The 13,906-nt window shown below is 40.6% G+C and overlaps 1 protein-coding gene across 1 annotated transcript; it reads left to right on the top strand.

The window, feature by feature from the left end:
* The first annotated feature begins 2,763 nt into the window (after nt 1–2,763).
* Nucleotides 2,764–13,053, top strand: LOC124114589 (myosin regulatory light chain 12A-like). The gene is made up of 4 exons (XM_046475230.2): nt 2,764–2,909; nt 6,547–6,664; nt 8,488–8,728; nt 11,033–13,053. Exons 2-4 carry the CDS (start codon nt 6,563–6,565, stop codon nt 11,254–11,256), a joined length of 567 nt encoding a protein of 188 aa, XP_046331186.1. The 5' UTR covers nt 2,764–2,909; nt 6,547–6,562; the 3' UTR covers nt 11,257–13,053.
* The last annotated feature ends 853 nt before the right edge of the window (nt 13,054–13,906 follow it).

The raw sequence follows: 13,906 nt of genomic DNA, 5'->3' as shown, positions 1-13,906 counted from the left end.
GGCATTGTGGCAACCAGGGAAAGGGAATACTAGGTATTGAGGCAACCAGGATACGGAACATCAGGTATTGTGGCAACCAGGGAAAGGGAATACTATGTATTGTGGCACTCAGGTTCCGGAACATCAGGTATTGTGGCAATTAGGGGAACGGAATACAATGTATTGTGGCAATCAGGTGTAGGTGAGGTGAAATGGGGTTTAATGTCGCATTCAAGATTATTGCACTTATATGGCGACGTGCATCGGAACTGAATTCTATGTATTGCGGCAATCAGGGAACGGAATTCTATGTGTTGTGGCAATCAGGGAACTGAATTCTGTGTGTTGTGGCAATCGGGAGAACTGAATTCTATGTGTTGTGGCAATCGGGAGAACGAAATTCTATGTGTTGTGGCAATCAGGGGAATACCCTACAAGATGGTCCGGGACACTTGTTAAAGTGTCAACGTGGAGACCAGAACACCCTGACAATGGGGACAGGACGCCGTTTGTGTCAATGAGGGTGACACTACCGGTATAGGTTCTGAACATGTTGTAACAACAGGACCATATACTTCAACAGTAATGTGTCTCTGAACATGTTGTAACAACAGTATCATATACTTCAACAGTAATGTGTCTCTGAACATGTTGTAACAACAGGACCATATACTTCAACAGTAATGTGTCTCTGAACATGTTGTAACAACAGGACCATATACTTCAACAGCAATGTGTCTCTGAACATGTTGTAACAACAGGACCATATACTTCAACAGTAATGTGTCTCTGAACATGTTGTAACAACAGGACCATATACTTCAACAGCAATGTGTCTCTGAACATGTTGTAACAACAGAACCATATACTTCAACAGCAATGTGTCTCTGAACATGTTGTAACAACAGAACCATATACTTCAACAGCAATGTGTCTCTGAACATGTTGTAACAACAGGACCATATACTTCAACAGTAATGTGTCTCTGAACATGTTGTAACAACAGGACCATATACTTCAACAGCAATGTGTCTCTGAACATGTTGTAACAACAGAACCATATACTTCAACAGCAATGTGTCTCTGAACATGTAACAACAGGACCATATACTTCAACAGTAATGTGTCTCAAGCCTAATTCTTGGAAACTTCATTTTCAACAGCTGTTTGTACTATAAGTATATATTATGAACATCGTCTGTACGAAATATTAGAATATGTCTTCGTGAACTAACTGTCGACAAATAGAAGACAAACAATAGTAACCGAATTGAGACGTTCCAGTGTAGCACTTGTTTATCGAAACTGTCTTCAATTATTGTAAAATTATGCACATTATACTACCCTCACACAACCACACGACCAAGCTGCATCAAAAGACACGGCCACAGTCCCGATTGTAATATCTGTAAATGTATTTGTTTCTCTGTGATTCCATGTGTCACGCTGACGGCCCCGTGTCGCTTTTCACATGAATTGGATGTGGTACTCACTCAATTGTTTTGTACGCGAGGCGAGACAGCCCATTATTCAGCATATTAGACACATTAAATCGCAGTTGTGAGAAATATACCTCTGTATGAAGCACGTCAGGTTAATGTGATACTCGGATGCTGCGATCCACTGGTACTTACATTAAAGTGTCTCCAAATCTCTGGAAATACGTTATAATGCATATGCAGAAAACTTCAACGTGCTGATTTTTACAGACACGCGAATGTGATGAACGCTTGATATTGCAAACCCCGTTGGGTTATTTTAAATGCCATGATTATCAGTTTAAATCCTAATTCCTAGATTATATATATAAGAAGAAGAAGAACATTTAATGTACATAAACACCCACTGGGGGCAGAGTACAAAACATGACCATGACTAGTTATAATGAAAAGTTATGACATTGACATACACAATGGAATACGAATATTGCTATGATTAAGGTCTGGAGAGGAGATGCAGATTTTCTTATTAATATATATAATCAGAACACTCAAGCTCTCCCAGTTAAAGACTGGTGTCCTCAGTGTGAGTGAGTATGGTTTTACGCCGCTTTTAGCAATATTCCAGCAATATCACGGCGGGGGACACAAGAATTGGGCTTCACGAATTGTACCCATGTCGGGAATCGAACCCGGGTATTCGGCGTGACGGGCGAACGCTTTAACCACTAGGCTACCCGACCGCCCCCGGTGTCCTTAGACTGTCGGCTCATCTTGAATTACCTGGATAGAAGGATAGAAATACTGTACATCATTCAGCACAGCCTTGCATCCAGGCTACGTTATTGTTATCATTAAGCAGGCTTATGATTTTTCCCTGGGTAGGATAAAGTTGGACACTCTTTATTATTACTCCCACCACGCCCTTCTAAGCTTACGCACCTATCCTAACCGGAGCTTCATTTAAAATCTCACTGACATAATGTGTGTAAAATGCTATTGAGAATATATGAATGTAAATTGACAAATACTTATACATGTATTTTGTTTAACCGAAATGGCATTTGCAATCTTCGAATACTCCGAATAGCCCCTTTGTTAAATTCGGTCTACTAATATATATATATATACAGCACATTTAAATCATGGACGTTAGTGATACAAGACAGAGGATTTTGTAATCTCAATATTCAGTGTTACCATGGAAACGCGGCATCCTAGAGGGCGCGGCAATCGGAGGAATCCAGTTTCACACATATGGCACTTATCTCGCCGCCGTCTTGGTGCACGAAGCAAACCCATTCCGGAATAACGGAAGATATCAACATCTGCTAGGGAGAGCGATAGCATTCTGGAATGGTTCTCAAACAAGAATTCAGTTTGGAAGATATTTTCGGAAAATCGTCGGCCATTTTGAAGCATCGTATTATTTTCCCGAAAGTTTGCGAAGTTGGTAAAGACGGTTAAATTGGGACACACTTAATCAGGACTGTGAGTATTTCTCCCTCGATAAGAACAGTGTGTTGTACATGTATAGCTTCTGCATATCTGTGTGTGGGAATATTTCCCTTTCATAAGCTGTTCTGTGACAGGTGCAGGCGGTGATTCACTGTCAAGATGCTGTAGGCGCGGAGTTTATTGTTGCAATTACATCATTCTGTATTTGACAAAGGAATTGCGTTTGTCGTTGCATCTAGCAATATGAATTATTTAGGGTTGACGTAAGTAAATATATTACTTTGCTTAAAGTCTATCCACAGACGTGATACCGATACTGGAACAATCCTATGCATTCAATCTGCAGCTGTACCTATGCCTACAGGTGATATTATCTGCAAGGGACCGGTTATTTATCCTAGAAGAGTTGGGGATTTAGTCTTGGGACTTTATGATATTTTGCTGCCCCCCCCCCCCCCCCCCCTCTCTTTTATGTAACAAGTTTACATGCCACCGACCCCCCCCCCCCCCCCCCGCACCCCGCACCCCCCATATACATGTAGCATTATCCCGTAACCCTCCCGAAAATAAATTATCAGTCCCAGAATAACTTTTTTATTTGCACTAAATAGAACCGTGTTATGTTTTCAAGGCTACCTTTTAACGGACTTTTTCTTTCCACATTGAGTAAGGAATAATCCGAAGAACACGTGAATGGTTGCAATCACATATAGATAATGTCTATGTGTTGTAATGGGACTCTAAATCTCATTAAGTGCTCTGTTCACATTCATTCAACCCTAGAAGCGACAGACATCATTTCAAATGTATTTTATGTAAAATGTTAAGTGTATGAAGTAATGTTATTTACACATCTAAAAATCTTGTCGACAAAGTTTGACGCTATTTATTTTTGATCCGAAAAATATGGATACTGATTACTCTGTTTCATAGAATCAATTGAACAGAAGAATTACACCAGAAACATGGCCTGTTATCAATAAAGCGTTCAGGTGTTCGGTCTGTGTTGAAGTGGAGATCATTAATTCGACGTATTTATCTGACTGATTGAGATCACTGATATGTCACACATTAACGTCTGCTTGAAATCAGTGATAATATATGCACACACCAGGCATATCTGACAGCTTGAAATTACAGATAATATATACACATCAGACATATCTGACTGCTTGAAATTACAGATAATATATACACACCAGACATATCTGACTGCTTGAAATTACAGATAATATATACACACACCAGACATATGTGACTGTTTGAAATTACAGATAATATATACACACCAGACATATGTGACTGTTTGAAATCACAGATAACATATACACACACCAGACATATGTGACTGCTTGGAATTACCAATAATATATATACACACCAGACATATGTGAATGCTTGAAATTACAGATAATATATACACACACCAGACATATATGACTCTTTGAAATTACAGATAATATATACACACACCAGACATATCTGACTGCTTGAAATCTCAGATAATATACACACACACACACACACACACACACACACACACACACACACACACACACACACACACACACACACACACACACACACACACACACACACACACACACACACCAGACATATCTGACTGCTTGCAATTACAGATAATACACATATACACCAGACATATCTGACTGCTTGGAATCACAGATAATATATACACACACCAGACATATGTGATTGCTTGAAATTACAGATAATATATACACACACCAGACATATCTGACTGTTTGAAATTACAGATAATATATACACACACCAGACATATCTGACTGCTTGGAATCACAGATAATATATACACACACCAGACATATCTGACTGCTTGGAATCACAGATAATATATACACACACCAGACATATGTGACTGTTTGAAATTACAGATAACATATACACACACCAGACATATCTGACTGCTTGAAATCTCAGATAATATATACACCCACACACTCACACCAGACATATCTGACTGCTTGAAATTACAGATAATATATATACACACCAGACATATCTGACTGCTTGGAATCACAGATAGTATATACACACACCAAACATATCTGACTGCTTGAAATTACAGATAATATATACACACACCAGACATATGTGACTGTTTGAAATTACAGATAATATATACACACACCAAGCATATGTGACTGTTTGAAATTACAGATAATATATACACACACCAGACATATCTGACTGCTTGGAATTACCAATAATATATACACACACCAGACATAGCTGACTGTTTGAAATTACAGATAATATATACACACCAGACATATCTGACTACTTGGAATCACAGATAATACACACACACACCAGACATATCTGACTGCTTGAAATCACAGATAATACACACACACCAGACATATCTGATTGCTTGAAATCACAGATAATACACACACACACACCAGACATATGACTGCTTGCAATTACAGATAATACACACACACACCAGACATATCTGACTGCTTGCAATCACAGATAATACACACACACACCAGACATATCTGATTGCTTGAAATCATTAACATATACAGTCTGAAAAATAAAAACAACGCCTTTTTGGATCTCTCCCTAGTCGCTACATGTGGCAACCCGCTCAACTTAACGCAGGTCGACCGTCCTCGTACAGAAACATACACGGAAGAGAAACAATACGCCAATTAATGCTAATGACAAAACACTAATCTGCGGCGCAAAACGACATTTATTATACATTGTCAGATACAATTGTACAAATACACTTATGATGAGTTGTATTTAACTAATGTGTATAGCCCAATGCGTTACCTGCAGAAAACATAGTTTTACTGTTTAAACCAACTCCTTAACATTTTGTTTATTTGTTTGTTAACGCCACATACAGCAATATTCCAGCTACATGACGGCGGTCTGTAAATAATCGAGTCTGGTGATTGACATCATGAGCGTCGATCTACTCATGAGTTACGGTGACATTCATCAGCCAGGTCAGCGAGCCTGATCACCCGACCGCGTCAGTCGCCTCTTACGTGAGTGAGTGAGTGAGATTGGTTTTACGCCGCTTTTAGCAATATTCCAGCATTATCACGGCGGGGGACACCAGAAATGGGCTTCACGCATTGTACCCATGTCGGGATTCGAACCCGGGTCTTCGGCGTGACGAGCGAACGCCTTAACCACTGGGCTTCCCGACCGCCCCCGCATCTTACGGCATTCGTGGGTTGCTGAAGACCAATTCTAACCCGGATCATCACGATTCGACTCCGTTATAAATTACATAAAAGAAACATTATTGTGTAAGAACTTCGGTTCAATACAGAGTTACACAACAGTACATTCGACATCCATAACTTTTGAGGACGCCATTTCTTAGAATTTATAGCTCTTGTTTTAAGTGATACGCCACGTTAACGTTTAGTATTTTATGGATGAAAGGTTTCATAGCCGGTTTCATAGTTGATACTGGAAGGGAGTATGTACATGTTTATTATATCTTCGAACACCAAATACCGTGAAACATGAAACAGAAAGGGCATATACTTATATTTAGAAATGTCCTTAATGGATAAACCGGCAGATATGATAAAACCAATCTAAAACCTGTTCTGGAGAGTGTTAATACGAGATATTGACTTTGATTCCTCCACAGCTCTAAACCCACCAAGATGTCCAGCACACGCACCAAGAAGTCCAAACGGACTCGAACCCAGCGCTACACGTCCAATGTGTTCGCCATGTTCGACCAAGCACAGATCCAGGAGTTCAAGGTAGGCAAGGGGCCAGGCAGTTGGGATTTTGTTGATCAAAGAATCTAGTAACTTCTTTAAGTGGCGGGGGCCCAATCGTCTAAGGCGCCGCGATTCGCTGTGCAGAGTTGCGTCCCTTGAGCACGCCAGAAACCTATGATTGTGGTTCGAATCGTCTAAGGCGCCGCGATTCGCTGTGCAGAGTTGCGTCCCTTGAGCACGCCAGAAACCTATGATTGTGGTTCGAATCCCGGTTCGCCCGATTATGTTTCTAGGTTTCACCGAAGTGGTAAACGTCTGAGACCTGCATCACTTCGGGCTTTCCTCTCACATTTAGCTGACACGCCGCGATATAACTGGAATACTGTTAAAAGCGGCGTTAAACCCTACTCACTCACTCACTCTTTAAGTAGCATTGAGGAGTCGGTATGATGAACACAGAAGATAGTTCTATGGATGCACTTCTTTTTTGCAATTTCAAGTGCGACGTTTCGGCGTAGATACTAACAACGTCATCAAGCAAGTGCTATCACCATAAGAACTAGCCCCCTTGTTCAAATGAATCTAGTCCTGAAAACAACAATTAAAATTCACTTGACAAAAATATATTGCTTGAATAAAATTGTACAGTAAACTACGGTTATAACGAACTCAAAGGGACTACTAATTTCAGTTCGTAATAACCGTAGTTCTTTATAAACATATATACAGCATATATACAACAAATGGCCTGGACTAAAAAAATGTGTTCGTTATATCGGTCAGTTCGTTATAAGCGTGTTCGTTATAAACGTAGTTTACTGTATGTCTTAAAATGCTCATTGAAAACCTTCTGTCTCAGCAAATCGCCCATCACGCCTTTCCCCAATAGAGAGGTTGTATGGTGGACAGTAAACAAACAAATAACACTACATTGAAGCGCACGTAAAATTCAATGCACACACACGGAGACCTCTCGAATGAAAAGTGCCGGCTCCTCATTCAACTCTCCCCTACTTCAGAAATGAAAGGTTCCTAAGCGTTATTGTCTTCTCAACCTTAGTTCAGAGGCTTTGTAGTCATGTAAGCTTATATGAAGTTCAATAACATCATGACAATAAATGGTTTGTTATGATCATAGATATGGAAGCGACGATCCCAGCACTCAACAAATATGTAATAAATAATTATTTTCATACAGTTCTGGGGGAACGGGTGGCACCGTCGTCTTAGGCGCCACATTTTGCTGTGCAGATTTGCGCCCACTGGGCACGCCAGAAACTTTTGATTGTGTGTTCGAATCCCGTTTGCCCCGATTATGCTTCAAGGTTTCTCAGAACGACACCAATGACCGTGGTAAACATCTAAGACCTGCATCACTTAGGGCTTTCCTTCCCTATTAAGCCGACATACCGTGATAAAACTAGAATACTATTCAAAGAGGCGTTAAACCCGCTCACTCGGTCGGACAGTACTAGCATAGTGTGACATTTGTCCAGTGAGACACTATAGTTTGAGGGAAAATAGCGCGAACACCTGTTGTTATCAGCAGAAGGAATAATCCTCCTCATACCATACCCAATTTCAGTTTATCTTATACTACTAATCCATCTTGTAATGCTGAAGCCACATTTAACCTTACTATGTAATAACGTCTCAAAACATAAATTGTGTATCTGTAAACTATATTATGTCTGATGCTCAGTGGGACGGCGAGGTAGTTCATAGGTCAAGACGTTCATTTTTTTACCCTAGAGTCTCGGGATCGATTCACATGAATACAATGTTCGTAGCCCATTGCTGGTGTCTCCCTGTTTCTCACTCACGCCATCCCCTGTTAACTGTTGTGTTCATTCCACGTGTAGGAGGCCTTCAACATGATCGACCAGAACCGGGATGGTTACATTGACAAGGACGACCTTCTGGAGATGCTCACGTCCCTCGGGAAGGACCCCTCCGATAATGACCTTGACGTCATGATCAACATGGCGCCGGGGCCCATCAACTTTACCATGTTCCTCACGCTGTTCGGAGAGAGGCTGAACGGTACAGATCCTGAAGACGTCATTAAAAACGCATTCGCTTGCTTTGATGAAAAGAATGCAGGTGAGGATCTATGCGGAGGATGCATATTATATATGACTAATGTTGAACATTTTCCAGCGTGTAACTTGATATTGGTTCTGATTGGTAAGATTTGAACAACACCTCTAGTATTGTCTAGTAATAGAGATAGTTGTATATGAAACAGTAATTGATATCAAAGAGATCCATTCCCCTTGTGCACTTGGCTGTCAGTCTCACATGTTTGTGCAACAACCCAACTCACTCTCCTACCCACAGTTCCATGCGGCCGGCAGCCAGCCAGCACAGTGCCTCTGCCAAAATATTGAATATGCTTTTCATCTGTTTCATGTTTGACAAGTCTACACATTTTCATAAACAAATGTCAAAGAATGGTTACGGTTCATTAAGAAAGTATCCTAATACGTGAAAATCTACTTGTTTACATTCGTTGTTCGAATCCACGTGCTGTCATCGAAGCCCAACGGAGAGCTAGCAATACGGTCACTTTGATATATAAATATATATTGTCGTGAAATTCACTGTCGCAGTTGTAGTTGCATATTTATGTAATTATGCAAAACAATATGTTAAGTGCCCCCAAATACTTGCATTAGTCCGTTTTATACTGATTTCTGAAAGCGCGCGTTTGTTTACAAACAAGAGAAAAGTCCGGTCACGTGATATGCAAATTAGCCTGTGGCAGTGGTGTTATGCTGAGTCACCACTGCGCCGGAGTGTGAACCCAACTATATGACGGACTGCGGCCTGGAAATAAGACCTGGCAAAGTAGTGATTGATATTACGTACGTGCAATGCCACACGCCGTCGGGATGCGATATGACGTAATCAACCAAGTCAACGAGTCTGACCACCCAATCCATGTACTTGCAGTCGCCTCTCATGACAACAGTAGGATGCGGGATATATCTATCCCAACCCGGAATCCCCTTGAGGTTCACACAATGGACCTTCAATTATATCTTCAAGACTTAGTTCATTTCTCCGTTTATCATCACTTCATGCACGCGCATTACATCCGTAGAAACAAACGCTTGTATGTCGACATTCAATATCTTATATATAACTATCGAAATACTCGAACCACAACCCCAGATATACAATGAAACCCTGTTAATCAAGACCCTGCTAGTCAGGAAACCTTGGATTCCAGGTGATTATTGCTGAAAATGTCTATATATGAAAATGATATCAGGACATTAATCTATGGCCATCATTCGTGACATTTGTTCATCTGCAATTTCAACAGCAACACTACGAGCTATAAGTGAGTGAGTGGGTATGGTTTTACGCCGCTTTTAGCAATATTACAGCAATATCACGACGGGGGACACCAGAAATGGGCTTCACACATTGTACCCATGTCGGGAATCGAACCCGGGTCTTCAGCGTGACGAGCGAACGCTTTAACCACTAGACCACCCCACCGCCCTCTAGATCTACGAGCTATTAATGTACAGGAAATGGTAACGTTTGTTGTTACATGAAATGATAAAGTTTAATTTTACATGAATTGGTAAAGTTTATTTTTATATGAAACGGTAAAGTTAATATTCATGAAATGGTAAAGTTTGTTGTTACATGAAATAATAAAGCTTATTGTTACATGAATTGGTAAAGTTTATTCTTTATATGAAATGGTAAAGTAAATGTTTACATGAAATGGTTAAGTATGTTCTTACATGAAATGGAAAAGTTTATTTTTACATGTAATGATAAAGTTTGTTGAAACATAAACTGGTACCGTCGATTATTCGATACACATATTTGATATGAATGAATCCTTGTTTGCTTCTTCAACATTCAAATCTGGGTAACGCGGACTGTCCATCATAGATTAACCATTATAACTTTTAATAATATTGATAACGGCCCAATTGAAACTTTATTTGTTAACTCTTCGATTTGTAAGACTATATACCCTTGTAATCATACGAATCCGATATTATCTTCATACTCATATGAAAAATGAAGGACCCGTGAAGATTCCGGGGTAGAATAGGTCTTCAGCAACCCATGCTTGCCGTAAAAGGCGATTATGCTTGTCGGAAAAAGGCGACTAACGGGATCGGGTGGTCAGGCTCGCTGACTTGGTTGATGCATGTCATCGATCCCAATTGCGTGGATCGATGCTCATGAAATTAATCACTGGATTGTCTGGTCCAGACTTGATTATTTACAGACCGCCGTCATATAGCTGGAATATTGCTGAGTGCGGTGTTAAACAACAAACCAACAAACCAAAGAAAAATGAAGAGTAACTGCACACAAGGCTGCTCGATGTCATAACTTAAAACAAATTATTACACGAGTTGTCTCCCCTAGGCTACATTCCGGAGGAGTATCTGCGCGAATGCCTGACAACAATGGGCGACAGATGGACCGACGACATGGTGGACGATCTCCTGCACGGCGCCCCGATCACCGACGGCAGATTCGACTACGCTGAGTTCACCCGAATGCTCAAACATGGTGCCAAGGAGAAAGATGAAGATGAGGTTGCGGACGAACCAATCGAATCCTCAGCCCTCACCAAAGCTAAAGCATGATGACTGTGATTCTCTGTGCGCGGGTGTGTTTGAGCGTATGTTCCATGTTTGTGAGACTTTTAAACATGGTCCATGTTCTATGAGGTCCTCGTTCTATTAGCGTGATTCCACTGTGCCACGAATTAATATTTATCAGTAGCGTAATGTGTTTAGTGCATTCTTTGTTTAGGAGAGTGAACATTTTTCAGGGTTTGAGTATATCCGACACCTGCTTCAAATTATGCTTACAACTTTCCCTTTACAATGTCACTTCCGAGAGGCAAAATCTAGGACAGACATTATTTGGTTGTGATGTCGCGTTTTGATAACAGGGTAACGAGAGTGATATCTGTACATGCATTATGTATACATTTGCTTGCAATTTTATTCCATATTTTATTGTTTTTCTAGTTCTGAAAATTATGTCTTCTTGACAAAATTATATATATCGCTTAATGCTGGAAGTACTTTTAGTCTGCTTAAATGACACTATAGTCAGAGTACGAAAATCGGTAAGAAAGTACATGTAACTTTTGTCTTTTTAAGGGATAAATATCATGGGTATCTCGTCTGTGACCTGTGACATTTGTAATTTTTACTCGTGGTTGTGCCAGATGTCAACATATACAGGCCAGTCGAGACAAGTATGCCCTTCGTTTTCTTAATGCATATTAGTAGTTAGGATATCATATCACCCGTGTGTTCTGTAGCTATATCTGTTGTGATATCCCCTTTCGCACAAGATTACCTTGCTATACCTCACTGCACCATGCTATTGGTTGCGTTTTGTCGATATGTTTTGATTATAGGTTTTCATATTTGTCATTATGTATTGGTTTCATTTTTTACGAATAAGATTATGTTTATGTTTTGCACCGCATTCACGACCCAATGGTGACCAATTCATTCACCATACGTTGTAACAGTGTTATTTTATTGTTTTTAAGCCGTTTAAATCAGTTTCAGTTTTTACATTGAACTAGACTTATATCATTTGCAATTTAGTTTACTCAATAATAGTCCTTGGTGTGAAGCCTTTTATTTCAGTATTCCTACATTGTTTCTGTGTGTGAAAGTTACTTAAATGTGATGTACAATGAAACAATGAAACGCTCGCTTGATAATGAAATGTGGGAAAAAAAGGTCTCACAATCTCATTAAAATCAGATCTTAGTTCTCTCTACCGCTAAACAAAGATCTGAGGACATCCCATTAGGGGTCACGTCAGAACGACCTTTCATCCGACCAATCAGAGCGTCGCTTACCAGATCATGAAAATGACAGTCGCAATGTGATTTCTAATCATGCAGCCTCGAAAACTTTTAAACGGGATATTCCGAACGATAGTTACGGGCTTAACGACTGAATCTATACAATCTAGACCATATATGAGCCATTCGAGGATGGTTTTTTGTTCACGTTTCAAACTTTTAATCGAGAATTTGTTAAAATATGTTTCGCCAATTTGAAATTAGTGCCGGAAAGCACGAGAAAGCTGCCTTCTGATTGGCTAATGTCGACTTCTTGTCAGTAATTCCATTGGTCGGTCAGAGTTCGCGAAAGGTCTGACTGACGTGACCGGTAATGGGATGTCCTCAGATCTTTGTTTAGCGGCAGCGAGAACTAAGATCTGATTTCAACGAGATTGACATGTCTCATGAATTCTGAGGGTAATTTGTAAATTAATAGTCAGTGGAGATGTTCCCGGTCCTCCCATTTTTCTGATCCGTCACCCACACACCTTTACACGTGCATCGTTCTTGTGTACGCCACCTGGCCATGACGAACATCTCCAAATAAAGTACAGAAACCTCGAAACGCCTGAGTTTGTGTTATGTGTTAATGTGTGCATGAGAAGTAGCGGCAGGTGGTTGGTTGTCGGACGTAAGCGAATTCTGTGCAGATCCAAATGCGTTTTAACAATCGGGTATATGGTATAACCTTTTTGGTTTTTTTAACGCCGCACTCATGTAATTACGGCTATGTAACGACGGTTTGTAAATAATCGACTGGACCAGACAATCTAGTGGTTGACATCATGAGCAACGATCCACTCGATTGGGATACGATGACATGCGTCAACCAAGTCAGCGAGCCCGACCACCCGATCCCGTTAGTCGCGTCTTACGACAAGCACAGACGCTTTTTTCGGCAAGCATGGGTTGCTGAAGACCTATTCTGCGCCGGATCTTCGCGGGTCTTGTGATATCTGAAGCTAGAGTAGGTGCACCAGCTGTCATACACCATCCAGAGCTGTCTGTGTTGTCTGTTTAGTACCTTTCTGGCTTCTCGTTGCCAGTGGCAGTTATACCATGTGTGAGTACTGTTTCTAGCAGGGGTAATGATTGCAACTTGGTATACATTTTCTGACATGTCAGAAAGGTTTCACAAGCTGATGATGCCAAACACGTACACCACGCATGGTCAAGATCCGATTCTTTTTATTTCACTACATGAAATCAATTATTTCAATTCCATATTAAGAAAAAGAAATCTCTGCAAAATGCAGAGTTCGTTGTACAATTCTGAATACATGTCCGGGGGCACGGGTGGCCCAGTCGTCTAAGGCGCCGCGATTCGCTGTGCAGAGTTGCGTCCTTTGGACACGCCAGAAATCTATGGTTGTGGGTTTATGTTTCTAGGTTTGCCAGCACCATACCCGTGCTCGTGG

This window comes from Haliotis rufescens, unplaced genomic scaffold (genome assembly GCF_023055435.1).
Source record: "Haliotis rufescens isolate VD_foot unplaced genomic scaffold, xgHalRufe1.0.p SCAF_1, whole genome shotgun sequence".
Classification (NCBI taxonomy): Eukaryota; Metazoa; Mollusca; class Gastropoda; order Lepetellida; family Haliotidae; genus Haliotis; species Haliotis rufescens.
Note: the sequence above shows the minus strand (reverse complement) of the source record. Positions and strands in the feature narration are given on the sequence as shown.